The sequence below is a fragment of the Eretmochelys imbricata genome, chromosome 2 (genome assembly GCF_965152235.1).
Source record: "Eretmochelys imbricata isolate rEreImb1 chromosome 2, rEreImb1.hap1, whole genome shotgun sequence".
Classification (NCBI taxonomy): domain Eukaryota; kingdom Metazoa; phylum Chordata; order Testudines; family Cheloniidae; genus Eretmochelys; species Eretmochelys imbricata.
Window position 1 is genome coordinate 157,076,358 of NC_135573.1, and position 15,642 is coordinate 157,091,999.

The 15,642-nt window shown below is 42.2% G+C and overlaps 1 protein-coding gene across 1 annotated transcript in view; it reads right to left on the minus strand.

Moving 5' to 3' along the window:
• COL15A1 (collagen type XV alpha 1 chain) overlaps positions 1-8,806 on the minus strand; it is a 208,371-nt gene extending 199,565 nt beyond the window's left edge. The window contains exon 1 of the mRNA XM_077809195.1: positions 8,428-8,806. Within this exon, the coding sequence (XP_077665321.1) occupies positions 8,428-8,806 (379 nt within the window). The remainder of the gene's footprint in view (positions 1-8,427) is intronic.
• Positions 8,807-15,642: the final 6,836 nt, after the last annotated feature.

Sequence of the window (15,642 nt, forward strand, 5' to 3'; positions counted from 1 at the left end):
ATCTGACCTCTCAATTCTCAGTTTCAAAGGAAACCTGAACAATACCTTCAAAAGATAAGCTTGGGAGCTTAAATCCATAACTTTGCTAGATACTAAAAATCATGGACTTAATCAAGACACTGGTTTTACGGCTTATTACAACAATATATAACCCACACACCACCCCCTTTTTTTGTCTTACAACTGAAAGACTGTTAACAGGACACTTCCCCTAGAATGGTCCCCTAGCATATGTGTTAGCTACCTATGCGTAACAATTTGTTTCAGCTGACACACTCTGAGTACCTTTCCCAGATCTGACAGAGCTCTGTGTAGCTCAAAAGCTTCTCTCTCTCTCACCAACAGAAATTGGTCCAATAAAAGGTTTTACCTCACCCACCTTGTCTCTCCAGTATTCTTCTCTGTGGATTTGAATACCAATCTGCTAACACACTGCATGTGGCAAAGTCTGGCATTCAGATGCTCAGATATTACAGTGATGAGCAGTGTAGAAATGCCTACACATGAAAGAAATTCTTGAGGCCTTTGAAGAGCTATCTTGTAAGGTACGCTGTATAGATTTCAGCATCACTGTCATGTCTCCAACAATTCATCTATGCTCAGGAAATCCCACACCAAGACACTGGAACCAAAAAAAACCCAAAAAACCTGAACTGTTCAGCTACACTGAGTATGAACAAGTTATATTGTGACTTGTGTCCTCTATTACAAGTACAACACCGCTCTCAGCTCAGAGTCAAATAGCACTAATGCTACCCTCACTGACTGCACAGAGCAGCCCCACAAGAGATGGGCCCTACATGAGTCACAATCTCTCCCCCATATTCTCCTGGGACAATGCAGCTCTAGAGCACCCCCAAGGCGAGGCTGTGGCACAATCTAGCCTTTAACGTGCTATAGCTCTCTTGAATGCTTTATAGCAAAGACATTTAACAGCTATCTAAAATATTCTGTGTAATGTTCTTTTCCACATAGACTGCTTATTATGGAGAGAACTGTTATTGACCACTATATTTAGGTTGCCTAACACTTACCATTATAACAGATTACTGCAATTTTTTTTTTTTAGAAGCTCTAATACCTCCATTGTTTGCAGCAGGGTTTTAAAATTTGCTGTGGAGAATACCCTCAGACTGGCATAGCGCCTTTGCTTTGTCCCCTGAAATTCGGTTCAGGTTTAGCTGAGTTATGAACTGTTAAATATTGCCATATATCCCTTCTCTTGCTTGAGTTCCTCAAGAAATAACTGAAGACAAATATTGATCATGCCATCACCACAGCAGCAACAAATACTGCACTGGGAATGCCTGGGAGCAACTGTGGTGAAGGAAACAACAGGGCCCGATTCCTACCTATACATACCTCCTAGTCCCAGCAGACAGTCCCAGCTTCCCATTCCGTCCTGGAAGGTCACAAACATGGGGCAGAAGCCCACCACTTCCTGAGGGTGGGGAAAGGGAAATATGGGTCCGGCTGTGTTCCCCCTATTCACCGCATGGACGTGACACCTGAGGCCTGTTTTCCCCCCTCTGGGTTAACAGTCTTCTTTTGTTGCTACCTAATATAGTTGGTTCCATAGCTCAAGTGGTAAGCTGCAGTGCTAAAGGTTTAGAGTTCAAACCCAGCCCACGATTCAGGATGTGGGCGGAATTAGAGCTGAATACAGGTTCATAGATTCTAAGGCCAGAAGGCACCATTATAATCATCTAGTCTGACCTAGAACTTCCCCAAAAATAATTCCAAGAGCACATCTTTTAGAAAAGCATTCAATTGTCATGATTTAAAAGTTGTCAGTGATGGAGAATCCACCATGACTCTTGGTAAATTGTTCCAGTGGTTAATTACTCTCTCCCTTAAACATTTATGCCTTATTTCCAGTCTGAATCTACCAGAATTTGCTTTTGTTCACACACGATACAGTCTTTAATGACATGATCACATACTATTTTTTCCCCCCACAGGACGCATATCTCGGTCAACACACAGGAAAGATGTGTATGGATGGGCAACTGTAAATCTGACATTCCCCAACTTTGAAGTGCGTGACTGTACAACCTAAATAATGCAGAGGGTTATTTTGTACATGGAAGCAAGTTAGGCATTTTGTAAGGAATCAGTCAAGATTATACAACTTTCAGTGACTCCATACAAAATGCCTCAATTGTGTCTTTATTCCGTTATTGTCGTAGCTGGTGTCTGATATATGTAATAGACAATATTACATTATCCAAGTCCACAGAAAAGTGGATTCATAACATCATGTAGCTGCAAATCTATGTAGCTGCAAACCTAAGTAGCTATTTGGAGTTTAACAGACTTTGGGCCTGATCCTCCAGCCATGGAAGCCAATGGCAAAACTCCAATAGAATTCAGTGGGCGCTAGACCAGGCACTATATAAGCATGGACCAAATAGGGTTGCCAAGTTTCTAATCGCACAAAACTGAACACCCTTGCTCCGCCCCCTCCCCAAGGCACTGCCCCTGTCCCACCCCTTCTCCGAGGCCCTATCCCCGCTCGCTCCATACCCTCTCCGTCTGTTGCTCGCTCTCTCCCACCCTTACTCACTTTCACTGGGCTGGGGCAGGGAGTTGGGGTGTGGGAGGGGGTCAGGGTTCTGGCTGGGGGTGCAGGCTCTGGTGTGGGGCTGGGGATGAGGGGTTTGGGATGCAAGAGGGAGCTCAGGACTGTGGCAGGAGGTTGGGATGCAGGGGGTGAGGGGTCCGGCTGGGGGTGCAGGAGGGGGCAGGGGATTGGAGTGTGGGGGAGTACAGGCTCCGGGAGGGAGTTTGGGTGCAGGAGGGGACTCCGGGATGGGGCAGGAGGTTGGGGTGCGAGGTCCTGGTGGCACTTACCATGGCTCCCAGGAAGCGGCCGCCAGGTCCCTGAGGCCCCTAGATGCATGGGTCGCCAGGGAGGCTTGGCACACTGCCCTCGTACCTGCAGGCACCATACCCGCAGCTCCCATTGGTCGCAGTTCCTGGCCAATGGGAGCTGCAGAGCCGGCACTCACGGAGGGGGCAGCACACAAAGCCTCCCTAGCCGCCCGTGTGCCATGGGGCTGCAGGGACCTGAGAGCCACTTCTGGGAGCTGCGGGGAGTCAGGGCAAGCAGGAAGCCTGCCTTAGCCCGGGCCCCCACTGCGCTGCTGACCGGAGCTGCCAGGGTCCCTTTTCAACCAGGTGTTCCAGTCGAAAACCGGATGCCTGTCAACCCTAGCACTAAGCTTCAGTGTGACTCAAAACTGATTGTCTGCTCCTGAAAGAAAATGCATGTTCATAGAGTCCTAGAAATGTGGGGCTGGAAGTGACCTTGAGAGGTAATCTAGTCCAGTGCTTCTCAAGCTATCTGATGTGGGGGACCAGCAATTTTTTTTCCAATGTGCGCGCAGACTGGCAGCCGATGGCTCGCGGACTGGCACCGGTTCACAGACCACCACTTTGAGTAGCACTGATCTAGTCCATCCCCACATGCTGAGGCAGGATTAAGTATATACCAACAGCAGCAACTGCCATGTTATCCAGCAACTCACATTTCTTTTAATATTAAGTCTTTGTTACAATTTTTAACAACAAATAGCTTATAAACCAAAACTTAGCTATATATAATCATTATGGTCACAAATGCACCCACAACTCAAATACCATAATGGTGAGTGCTACATAAATACTTAGAAAGACCAACAGATAAACACATAATTAATTTACACCGTAAGAGTCAAAAACCTACTGTACCAAACAGGAAGGAAAACAGCCCTATTAATTTTAAATGATATAAAGTCCAATTTTATTATACAAACTCGTTAGCTTTAGTGATGTATAATCTTGTACAAGCCCTGTAAAAAAATGATTTAGGGGAATTTGAATGGCCTTAAACAAAACATTGGATGGAGTTTCTATTGAAACTGGCCCTAAATCAGTTGCTATCACATTCTTGTGTATGATTTGTCATATACAATAATTACAGTGTTTCCTTTCTTTAAATTTACAGAGACCACAATACACTAAAGCAGAGACTAATCCCTTTGACTCTATAGAAGGGATTTTTCTTAATCTTCTGAACATGTGATCTAGATTGCCTGCATAGTTTCAAAATAATGAAAGTACAAGCTGTCAGGCAAAGAACAAAAGAAAGTTTTCATTCCAGATTGTTACTTTAAATGAGTTTCATTTAGCCCATAAATTAAGGCTGTTAAGATGTTTTAAGAAAAATAATGAAAACAGTAAGTGAGATTTTGATTTTAGAAATAAGTTTTGATATGAAGCTCTGTGAAAATTGTATGGGTTTACTCTGTAAGATGTTTGCATTGAAAATGAAATTTGTGGAATTACAGTAGTTTCATTAAAAGCTGATTCCTGTACAGAATTTTGACGGAGTGACTTAATTTCTGGAATTTATTCCAAGAATACTATAGTCATTGTAGGGAAATTTATCATGAAATTAGCTATAAGAGGTCTGACCAAAAAAACCGAAAAACAAAAATCTTTTTTTACATTCTGCTGGTTCAACATGGTAGATGGGCAATTTCTCCCCTCTGGGATAAGGAGGAGTAAAGAAGCATCAGAGACCCCCCCAGCTCCAAAGCAAAAACAACTCCAGGCCCTTATATATGCTAACTGGCGTTTAAAAATAGGGTCAAGTATGTTATCACACACTATTTCTAGATACACAAACAAAAAAGAAGCCAGTACTCTAAACAAGCTGTGATGAACACGGACTATTCGGAGGAGCAGGAAATTACAGGACCGATTTTCCAGTGTCACTCCCTGCACCCCTTCCTTTATGCCAACAGTTTTGAAACAACGAAAAAAATCGTTGACTTTAAAAGAAACAAACCTTCTAATTTTACCCAGTGCCATTTTAAACCAAAAAAAACCAAACGAACAAAAAACACAACTTAAACGGGCAACTTGCAGTTTAAACTGAGGAGAAGAAGGGAGAAATGGACAATATGACCTATACCTCTTTTCTAAGGATGCGCAAATCCTGAATCTTTGAATGCCTGTTAGCACAAAAGATGCTGCTATTCGGGCCCTGAATCTTCTACATCCCTTGCCTAGTCTTTGGGGTGGGTGGTCAGAGGGAGTTAGAGTGAAGATCCCCTTCCAGAGAAAGATTCCAGGATCACATACCAATTCCTCAGGCTTCTTGACACAGCTAAGTCAGAACAAAAAGGCTTGCAAGGGCTTCCCTCAGGGCAGTGGTTCCCAAACTGGGGTTTATGAACCCCTGAGGGTTCGCAAAATGTTACAGGGGTTTCTTGGGAAAAAATTCCCTAATGGCGGACAGAGCCATCCCAAGGGACCCCAGGCAGCATGGGGCCAGCAGCATGGGGCCAGCAGCCTGGAGCCCCTGGACTTCCAAGAGCTAAGCTGATCAAAGCAAGCATACCTATTACACTGAGGAGATTTAAACTTCAGGACTCCTTATAAGAAATGGAAATGGAGGTGGATATTTTTTGCTGTTTTTAAAATTAAATAGGCTGCTAGTGTTGTTTTTAAATTATTATGAAGAACAAGTTTAAGCTTTGTTAGTTGCCTGGACTGCTCAAGACTTGAATGCTTGTATACGAGTTTAAGAAGCTTTGAGTTGGCTTCTTAAATACCTTCATGCTGTTTTACATCTGATATGCCTTGATGAAACATAGGAGCCTCGTCTTATAACTGGCTTATTCAAAGTGATACAAGCTACGAAAGTGAGATCTTGGAAGAGTGTTGCCGTTTTCATAATGTAATAAAAATACTGTAATGATAAATAATAATAATAAATAGTGTGTAATAAGCATATCATAAAAACAAATTTTATATTTCCAAGATCACCGCTTTTATACTTCATACTCAGAAAAAGGAGAAAATCCCTGGAAATATTCATTTTTAGGACGGGGTTCACAAGACTTGACATTTTAGTGAAAGGGGTTCACAGGTTGTTAAAGTTTGGGAACCACTGCCTCAGGGTATGACCATGCTGCAATCTGAGGTATGATTGCACCTCAGGTTGGCATACCCATGCTAGCTTTAATCTAGCTAGTGCAGCTAAAAACAGTGTGAAGGGCCAGCCAACAGGCTAGCAACGCATGAGAATAGGATGCCAGTGCTAACCCCCAGAACCTATACATGGTAGGGGTAGAGGATTATGGCGTGCTGGCCTTCTCTGTCAAGACTGGAGAGAAGAGGGGCGATGCCCCTCACACTGGGGAGGGGATAAAGAAGAGAAAATGTAGGTTTGGGGTGGTGGAGAGCAGCTCTATCTAAATAATATTTGGGGCCCAATGTTGGTTCTGGTATGCATCCCTAATTTTTCCTTTTTCTATGTTGTTCAGCTGTCTGGCAGGAGATTACATTTTTAAGGGGAAAAAAAAGTACTGAAAGTTAGCCAAACCAAATAAAAAAATAATAATAGCAGGGCTCATTGTACTTCACTTCTATGGCCTGGAAAACTGAGCTGAAGTCTGAGGATACGTGACAGTGGAGGAACTATTCTTTAACCTAGACTCCTAGGGTGAAATCCTGGCCCCAGTGATGCCAATGGGAGTTCTGCCATTGACTTCAGTGGAGCCAGGATTTCACCCATATATAGTCAGCTGTAAATTAACCTTTTTGCACGTCAGGCTGTTAATCCCACAGTTGCAGAACCGAAACTAACGTTGCTTAAATTTACCTCTAATACCTCAGTACCTGGGATAGAGGAGATAATACAACACAAAGTGGTCCAACTCCATTCCAATTAGGTACCCAAACATTTAAGGTTCAGTGATTCTCCACCCTTCCTCCAACCTGATTCAATGGGCCAGGTTCAAAGGGGAGTTTAAAATCATAAAATGTACCTGCTTATCCTCAGCATGTAAATTCCACCAGTTTAGACTCAGATTTAGACCCAGATTCTCTTTAGACTCATATCCTTTTGCAGATGTCTGACTTGCACCCTTTACAACAGCACTGCTGAATTTGACCTTCCGAGTCTAAAGAGTCTAAACATGTACAATACCTGTATTGATCAACTGGACGAAAGGGATGTAGCAGAAAATGTAACTGGAAAGTACAAGGTACTGTAAAGTAAAACAGACCACCTCCTGTGCCAGTGGGATTAGTTGCATAAGGAGGAGAAGGAGAATTTGGCCAATGGATTCAAGACTGGTGGCCAAATTCTCCTTCTGACACACCTGTGTAATCCTCTTGATTTCAGAAGAGTTGTTCTGGTGTCAATTCTGAGAGGATAATTTGGCCTCAAGTCCCTGACTAATTATCTAACTGTATTCACGTATGTTGCTGATACTTCACAGAGATAGCTGCTATTATTTCCATTTCTACTAGTGGTAAATGGTGTATAAATTTTGACAATGACTGCCGGCCCCATGCTCAGTGTGTTGTATTCATGTCTGCACTGTGCTATTTGCTGTGATAGTTAGCTTAGACTCAGTCAGAGAAGTCCATTAAGCCCAGAATTCAAGGACACAGCACAAATAAATAAAAAGCAAAATAAGTCTATTTACTTTCTGTGCATGTTGGTTTCTAACGTCTCTGTTTTCACTTTCTTTCCTTTTGAAAGCAGCTCTCCAGTGTGTGTCTGTCTGATATTATATAACAGGATGAATATAACAATTAACTTAAGATCCCCAGGAGACAGTCCCAAATGTCCCTTATTAATTACCAGCATAAAATTTTAATTTGCAACAAAGGAATTTCACATTGCAATGCTGCTAATCCTTATATTTTCAAACTCGTCTATGGAGTTTTAGCTGCACAAGTCTCTATAAGGTGAAAACATGCCCCTTTATTGTTTTGCTCATATCTATATTTGTGTGATAGTCATACAACCTTGTACTGTATGGGAGAGTCATTAACAGATTTCTGATTTCTCCCTATTTTTGGTGGGAAATCATCAGGGAATTGGTGTCTTATCTACTCAAGAAAAAAACTAATACCTCAATTATGACAGCATTTCTTGGTCAGTGCTTCTGCCAGTTACTTGCTAAAGTCAAATACATTTAGACAGCATGAAGAGTTTTGATACTTTTACATGCAGAGTTGTAGGTGTACAGTCTAGTCCCAGCAGATACAGTCTTCTGACATTTTTCTTGCTGTTAAGTACCAACTACTTACAGTGAATGTCAATCTCATGAACTAAAATCTTGACTTTCATTTGCAGCAGTGTGACACTAAAGATAGATACTGCTTTGTTACTGCCAACATCCACTTCCAGCATGCACAAGGAAAGATACTACAATCACATGGCAATTATTTCCAACTGTCTCTGCGTGGTATCATTTCAATTTTAAGATGATTACAGAAGCCCCTGTGATATGCTCTGGCAGTTACTCTCTAAGGATATATAAACACACACTCATATTTTTCTGCCATCTGAAGTGTTAAAAAACACAACACTGAAATTTGCTTTGTCGTAGTAGTTTATTATTTTACAGCTAGTATTACCTGTTTTCTTTTGTTTCCCCTGACTTATTTTCTTTCCTGTCTTTAACTCCAGTTCTGAGAGAGCTTTTTCCTTGGAAAAATTAATTACTGCTTCTCCACCTGGCAAAGTAGATTCAGAAGAAACTCCAGCGGCACCTGAAGATACAGTAGAAGTGATGCTCCCTGCAGGAGCCCTTGTGCTACCTATAGTCCGACTCCGTGAAACTCCATTTGTTACGTAGCCCTTAGGCACACTTAGGTTTAAAGTGATAGTGTTGACAGTTGTGGCTACAGGTGAAGTAGCTGTTTGTGTGGTGCCCCACAGCCGTTGCCACCACCATTGCCCTTCTATAAACCCAGACTGCATTAGGAAAATAATCCAGGCTAGTTTGCTGAACATCTTTCAGTGCTGCAGACAACAAATCAAGCCTCAGACTTCCCTCTCCAATTGCTTGATTGCTGTCTCCAATTTTTACAGCTAGTAAAAGTGAAGAAGAAATGACGTCATCCTAAAAACTGCTGAAAGTTGTTTTACGTTGCTGCCAGACTTCATAAGCCACCTTCAAACGTGTTTTGTGATCTTAGGTGTCTAACTTACAGCCTAAATATTTCTTACTAACCATTTGTGTCCTTATGTAATGTAGCTCTGAAGCCAGTTAGTTACCAGACTTCTTTTCTAATGGAAAAGAAGTGCATACGAGCAAGCTTTAGGAGAAGTTTCTCATCTACACCAATCAAAGCACTAGACACCCCCCTTCCCTAAAAAAAAAAACAAAACCAAACACATACAACAAAAAACCTTGTCCCATAAGCAGCTACAACAAATGAAGAATCTTTTGTTACATAGATCTCCCTGGTGATAGGTTCAGTGCTGTGTTAAAAATTAATCCTTGTGCAATGACTAATACTGTGGTTCTAATTAAACAAACCCAGAGTGGCTTGTGATGTGAACAGAACACAAACTTGTGTATAGTTTTATTCCATTTTTCTGTATTGGGAGTCATATATTTTTAAAATATTGCAAGGAGTTTGCAGGGGCGGGGGGAGGGGGAACCATACCATGTTTTTTATGGAGCTCTCATACCAAAGGTCAACGTTTCTGCATATTCATCTTTCTTGTAACATTTTATAGACTAGAGAAAAGCAATGAAGTCAGACAAATGAGGGTCGTTCTTGTCAGTTGCCAGCTTGTGCAGTAACTCCCCAGTTTGACTGCAGCCCTCAACCAGATCCTTGTTTTCCGAAACAATAAGCCTTTAATAAACTCCCGCAAGCCCCAGGATTATGAGCTCCTGAAGAGCGCAACACTTGGACTGAGCAGTGGCAGAAGAGCTGCTGCAATAGGATGAACAAATGTACAAAGGGTGTTCTGGGAAGATCAAAGGGAGGAAGGTCATGGGATGAAGCAGGGGCTTTCTAGATTGCCATGGATCTAAGCAAGCTGGGGTAGAGGGATGACTTCCCCACATGAGCTTCATTAGCATCTGCAGAATCTAAGCATAAAGAAGTAGAAACTCAATTTTCTAATTTGCATGAACATCTAAATAAGAAAGTGACCCAGCTGTAATCATCTCATGGGAGAGAGTTTACCTCTTCCCAGTGCTACTCTTATTTCCTTAGAGCATACATCAAATCCCACCAAGCTCCAAACAGATTTGTCTACAACCCTCAAGTCCTCCACAGTCCAGACCTTCTGTTTATGTCTCCATTGGTCCTGAACAGGTTCTCATTCTGAATTTTGTCTACAAATATCCTGTTACGCTCCACAGGATATTTGAGCTGAAATGAATTCTGGAGCCAAAAGCCTGCTCCACTCTCTCTGCACCCCTTAAGCCCACATTAAAATCTGAAATGAAGCTAAAGACTGCCAAGATCCTTGTGCAGTGGAGATGAATGGGAAAGAATCTCAAAAAGCATCACTTCCACACTGAACAAGGAACTTTGTTAGTATAAGGAAAACAGTAGTACCCCAAAAGCAACTCTGTTTCGTTTACGACTTCACTATGGTGGAGCTGCCACCTAGAACCTCCCCAGCACCATGATACCTGGCTTCCTGCTACAGTTTGAAAGAAACAGTGCAGACAGCACTTCCTGTTGTAACTGACAGAAGCAGAGCTTTCTGGGACATAACGGCACTACTTCAGACGGGCAGTTACACATTAAAAGTTTCGCAAAAAGAAAAGGAGTACTTGTGGCACCTTAGAGACTAACCAATTTATTTGAGCATGAGCTTTCGTGAGCTACAGCTCACTTCATCAGATACATTAAAAGTTTGTTTAGGTATGTGCTCTGGAGAAACAACGTGTGGAATTGCAGAACAGCCTAACTGAAGCGCAGTTAATCAAGCTGCAGCATACTGAGACCAGAATTATTAGCTGTTTTCCACATATACATTTAAACGTATTCAACTACGTAGAAGTGGTGTTGGGAAAACACTGCAAGAAAGCATGTCATGCCATGCTGGTAAAACAGAAATGTGAAAGCTGAGCAAATGTCTGAACTCTACTGATGCTAGGGCAGAATTCTGTCTTTGCTAGACACACACGTCTACTGCAGAAGAGCAATGCAAGAGACTTCAGGCCAAATTCTGTCCATAGATGCTCCCATCAGGCTCATTAGAATCTGCAGAGTCTCATTAGAATCTTGGGCACGTATACCCAAGAACTGTACATGGAACTTAGGCATAGTGTATACACATTTTTAAAAAAACACATCTCTAATCAAAACATTTTTTTTAAACTAAAATATTTATATCAGTATACCCCCTAATGTAGATGCAGTTATACTCAAGCTTCCCACTGGTCCAGTGTATTCTCCCAAATTTATGTGAATAAGCTACACCAGTGCTTAAACTGGTATACCAGTATAATTGTGTCCACATTAGGGGGTTACTTCTCTTTAAGTATACTGATTTCATATCCATATAGCTAAAGCAGTATAAACACAGTTTGTAAACAAGCCCTAAGCATTTGTTTCCTTCATTATGCCTCCTAATGCTATTCTTGCACTTCAGTTTGGAAAAAGAACAGGAGTACTTGTGGCACCTTAGCGACTAACAAATTTATTAGAGCATAAGCTTTCGTGAGCTACAGCTCACTTCATCGGATGCATAGAATGGAACATATAGTAAGATATAGATATAGATATATATACACACACATACAGATAAGTTGGAAGTTACCATACAAACTGTGAGAGGCTAATTAGTTAAGATGAGCTATTATCAGCAGGAGAAAAAAACTTTTGTAGTGATCATCAAGATGGTCCATTTAGACAGTTGACAAGAAGGTGTGAGGATACTTAGCTTAAGGAAAGGAGTACTTGTGGCACCTTAGAGACTAACCAATTTATTTGAGCATAAGCTTTCGTGAGCTACAGCTCACTTCATCTGATGAACGAGCCTCTTATGGCGTGGCTAATATGATTAGGTCCTATGATGGTGTCACTTGAATAAATACGTGGACAGAGTTGGCATCGGGCTTTGTTGCAAGGATAGGTTCCTGGGTTAGTGTTTTTGTTGTGTGGTTGCTGGTGAGTATTTGCTTCAGGTTGGGAGGGCTGTGTGTAAGCGAAGACTGGTCTGTCTCCCAAGATCTGTGAGAGAGAGGGATCATTTTTCAGAATAGGTTGTAAATCTTTGATGATGCGCTGGAGAGGTTTTAGTTGGGGGCTGAAGGTGATGGCTAGTGGCGTTCTGTTATTTTCTTTGTTGGGCCTGTCCTGTAGTAGGTGACTTCTGGATACTCTTCTGGCTTTGTCAATCTGTTTTTTCACTTCAGCAGGTGGGTAGTGTAGTTTTAAGAATGCTTGATAGAGATAATAGCTCATCTTAACTAATTAGCCTCTCACAGTTTGTATGGTAACTTCCAACTTATCTGTATATATATATATCTTACTATATGTTCCATTCTGTGCATCCGATGAAGTGAGCTGCAGCTCACGGAAGCTTATGCTCTAATAAATTTGTTTGTCTCTAAGGTGCCACAAGTACTCCTGTTCTTTTTGCAGATACAGACTAACATGGCTGCTACTCTGAAACTTCAGTTTGGGGCTCTCTCTTCTAATTTCCTTTACTAGCTATATCCTACCTCAAAAGAAAATGGTTATGTACTTTAAAACAGAATTAAATTTTAAGTTTTGTATAGCAATTCCCCATTGCATACAATAAAATCTACAAAATAAAGTTTCTTCTTTTCCCCATTTTCTTCTTTTCCATCTGGTAAATAAACCTCCCTCCCCATCCCTGCTTCTAAATGGAACTCAGAGGATCAGGGCTCTCTTCCCCACCTTGCTTGAGCTTTATAATCACCTACCATGCCAGAAGAGGCTTTGGAAGAGAGTTACTACTTATTGTGCTGAAAAAACAGCAGAGACAATCACATCACTGACCACACAAAAATTGTGGTTTATTGTTTTAAAGGTCAGGGTTTCACCCCTCCCCTTCGGCGACAGGAATGAGTTTATTACATGCATGCATAGGGCCAAATTCTGCCTTTAAATATTCAGATGCAACGCTCACTGATTTCTTGGGAGATGCATGTGTTTATCTAAAAGAACAGTTGTTGGCCAAAACAATCCAGAGATGATTTTCTACCAGACTGTAATAGTTTAAAGTAGAGATCTGTCCAAACTGCAAAGTACTGATCTGGAACTGAAATATAAGTGTGTTCCAGTTCTGGGTTCCACTTTGGGTCCATTTAGATTTTGGTCCTACACTGCATAAGACTGTCTTTATAAACTGGAAACTACGTGACATCTAACATATGAACCATACCACTGTTGAACAGATGGGCAAAATAAATACAGAATGGGTACAAAAATGACAGTAAATATGTTGACAAACTTCCCTTCACGTGCTCTCTTCCTGTCTAATTCCAGTCTTTGGTTGCAATCTACCTTCTGAGACCCATCTGGAAATAACATGTTGTAAGGCATGTACCTACGCATCAATTTACAACTTGTTTCTGGACTCAGACTACTTTGGGTTTGGGGTCGGTAAGGTTCACTTGTTTTCATATTTTTAGTTCCTAAAGTCGGTTCTCTCAGACCTGCTCTCCTCCAGACTAATGAATCCCCTCACTGTTTTATGGTTCTATAGCACATATCTAGAATCATGGATGGCACCCATAAAACTCTTTGGATATGTGCACATATTCTCACTTGTAAATGTGCAACAGTGAATTTCATCACCTCTGAGAGGCGTTTGAAGTGTTCACTTGTGAGCCCTCACCTAAAAACTTGTAATTAGGGCTGTGAGTTGGTTAAATATCTGATTAAAACCACAGTGAACACCCGATTAAAAATAATATAACCACTGCCCATGTAATGTCATTGCAGCTGCATGTGTTTTGACGGGAGTGCTCTTTCTTAAAAGATGTAACCTGAGTAAAAAGCATGGGACTTTTCCGGATTGGGCGAATTGTTTCAATGGGAAATTTCCTCTAAAAATGTCACCGCTGGGATGCAGGAATGGGAGAGTGATTTCCAAAAAAAGCTGGAGTTTCATCCAAGATCTTTAGCAGATCTTGAGTGTACTGTACGCAGGGGGTTTGAACTGCTTTGGAAGCGGCTGTGAATAGAAATTTAAGTTATTATTAAGATATCTCTACTTATGTGAAGCAAATTAGTGATGCCTTAAACATCAAGCTTTTTTTAGACCACTGTTTATTGGGATTGCACCAGTAACCCAAGAGAAAGGTAGGTGACCTGGGATGGAGTTGACCGTGTGGAAAAATACAGCCTGAGCCTAACTCTGCCTCAACAACTTCCAGTGACTTCAGTGGGCTTTGGATCAGGTGACCAGTACCTTAACCACACCAGTCTTAATCTTGCGAATTCATCCATTCCTAATAATATTGGTGGGCCAAAGGTAGCCCTGGTGTAAGTGGATGCAACTCCATTACCAGGGCTGCATTTGTTTCCCTGTTTTTAACTGCATATAGCTCAATGGTGAATACACACAGCTTTTCTGGAAACTTTTGAGTGGACTCTGGATAGCAGTTAAAATTAAACTAGGAACAGCAGAACCAATAATATTCAGACATCTGGATTAAAGCATTTGTACTTTCCCACTGTTTTGTATGTGCACAGAAAGAATTCAGATAAAATCCTGAGTTCAAGCAACCATTTTCCAACTATTACAAAGCACTCCGTTAGAGCTGCTTGTAGCAGGGCACTTACCCCCGCTCCTGTGAAAGGCTAGGCTGATTAGCGAAGCAGCCACAGCTGGGACCACACCCCAATCAGGCCACAGCTGGCCCTATAAAAGGGCTGTGAGCCAGGAGCTGAGTCAGTCTTTTGCTAGCTGTAGAGAGAGAAGGACTTGGCTGCCTAGGAGAAAATGGTACCTAGAGTGGAGCAGGGCTAGAGAGCTCCAGCCTGGCAACTCCCCAGGCTGAGACCTAAGTAAAGGCCTGTGCAGGTACTGGGGCAGGGAGGTGCAGCTCAGAGGCAGCTGGTCCAACCTCCTTGCCAATGATGAGTGGCCATGACAGACTGCAGTCTGCCCCAGTGAGCGGAGGCTAGATGACGACTAGCAGTAACCACTGAGGCAAGGTGGGGAAACCCAGAGCAAGGGGGTACTGCTGGGGCAGAATCCTGAGGTAAAGGGCACTGGGGTCTGGGAGGGACATGGGTTCCAGTGGCAGGTGAGACAATGGCCAGGAGGAGGCGTTCTGTATGCTGGAGAGCTAATTCCCAAGACTACCAGCAGGAGGTGCGCACCGGTGAGTCTTTGCCTTGCTATGCTGCTCTTCTAAGGGGGGAAAAGATTGTATAAAATCGATAGACTTCAGAAACCTGCCCCCCACAGGCAGAGACAGCTAGGCTACTGACAAGGAGACTGTGCAGCAGCTTTCTCCTGCCAACTGTTTCATCTCTTGAAAATGAGCAAAATATGCCTCCAGCATGCTGAGAGAATGACTTTTAAAGACCAAATTCTTTTAGCCTGACTCCATGAAACACAATTGCAAAGGCCCAAATTTGGGACATGAGAGAAGAAATATTGCTGGAATTTCTTTCGGGTAAAGGGGAGTAAGATTTGCTCCATGTGATGTGAAGCTAATCACTGCCATAACAGCAGAACAAATGCATTGCTGTTCTCTGTTGGGCTACTACAAGAGGTTAGGTCTGGAGGATGATACATAATGCAACTTGAGCTTTGAAAGCTTTACAACTATTTAAGCACAAATGTTATATATAGGGCTGACTGGTTTAGTCAACTCCCCATCTCCTTTT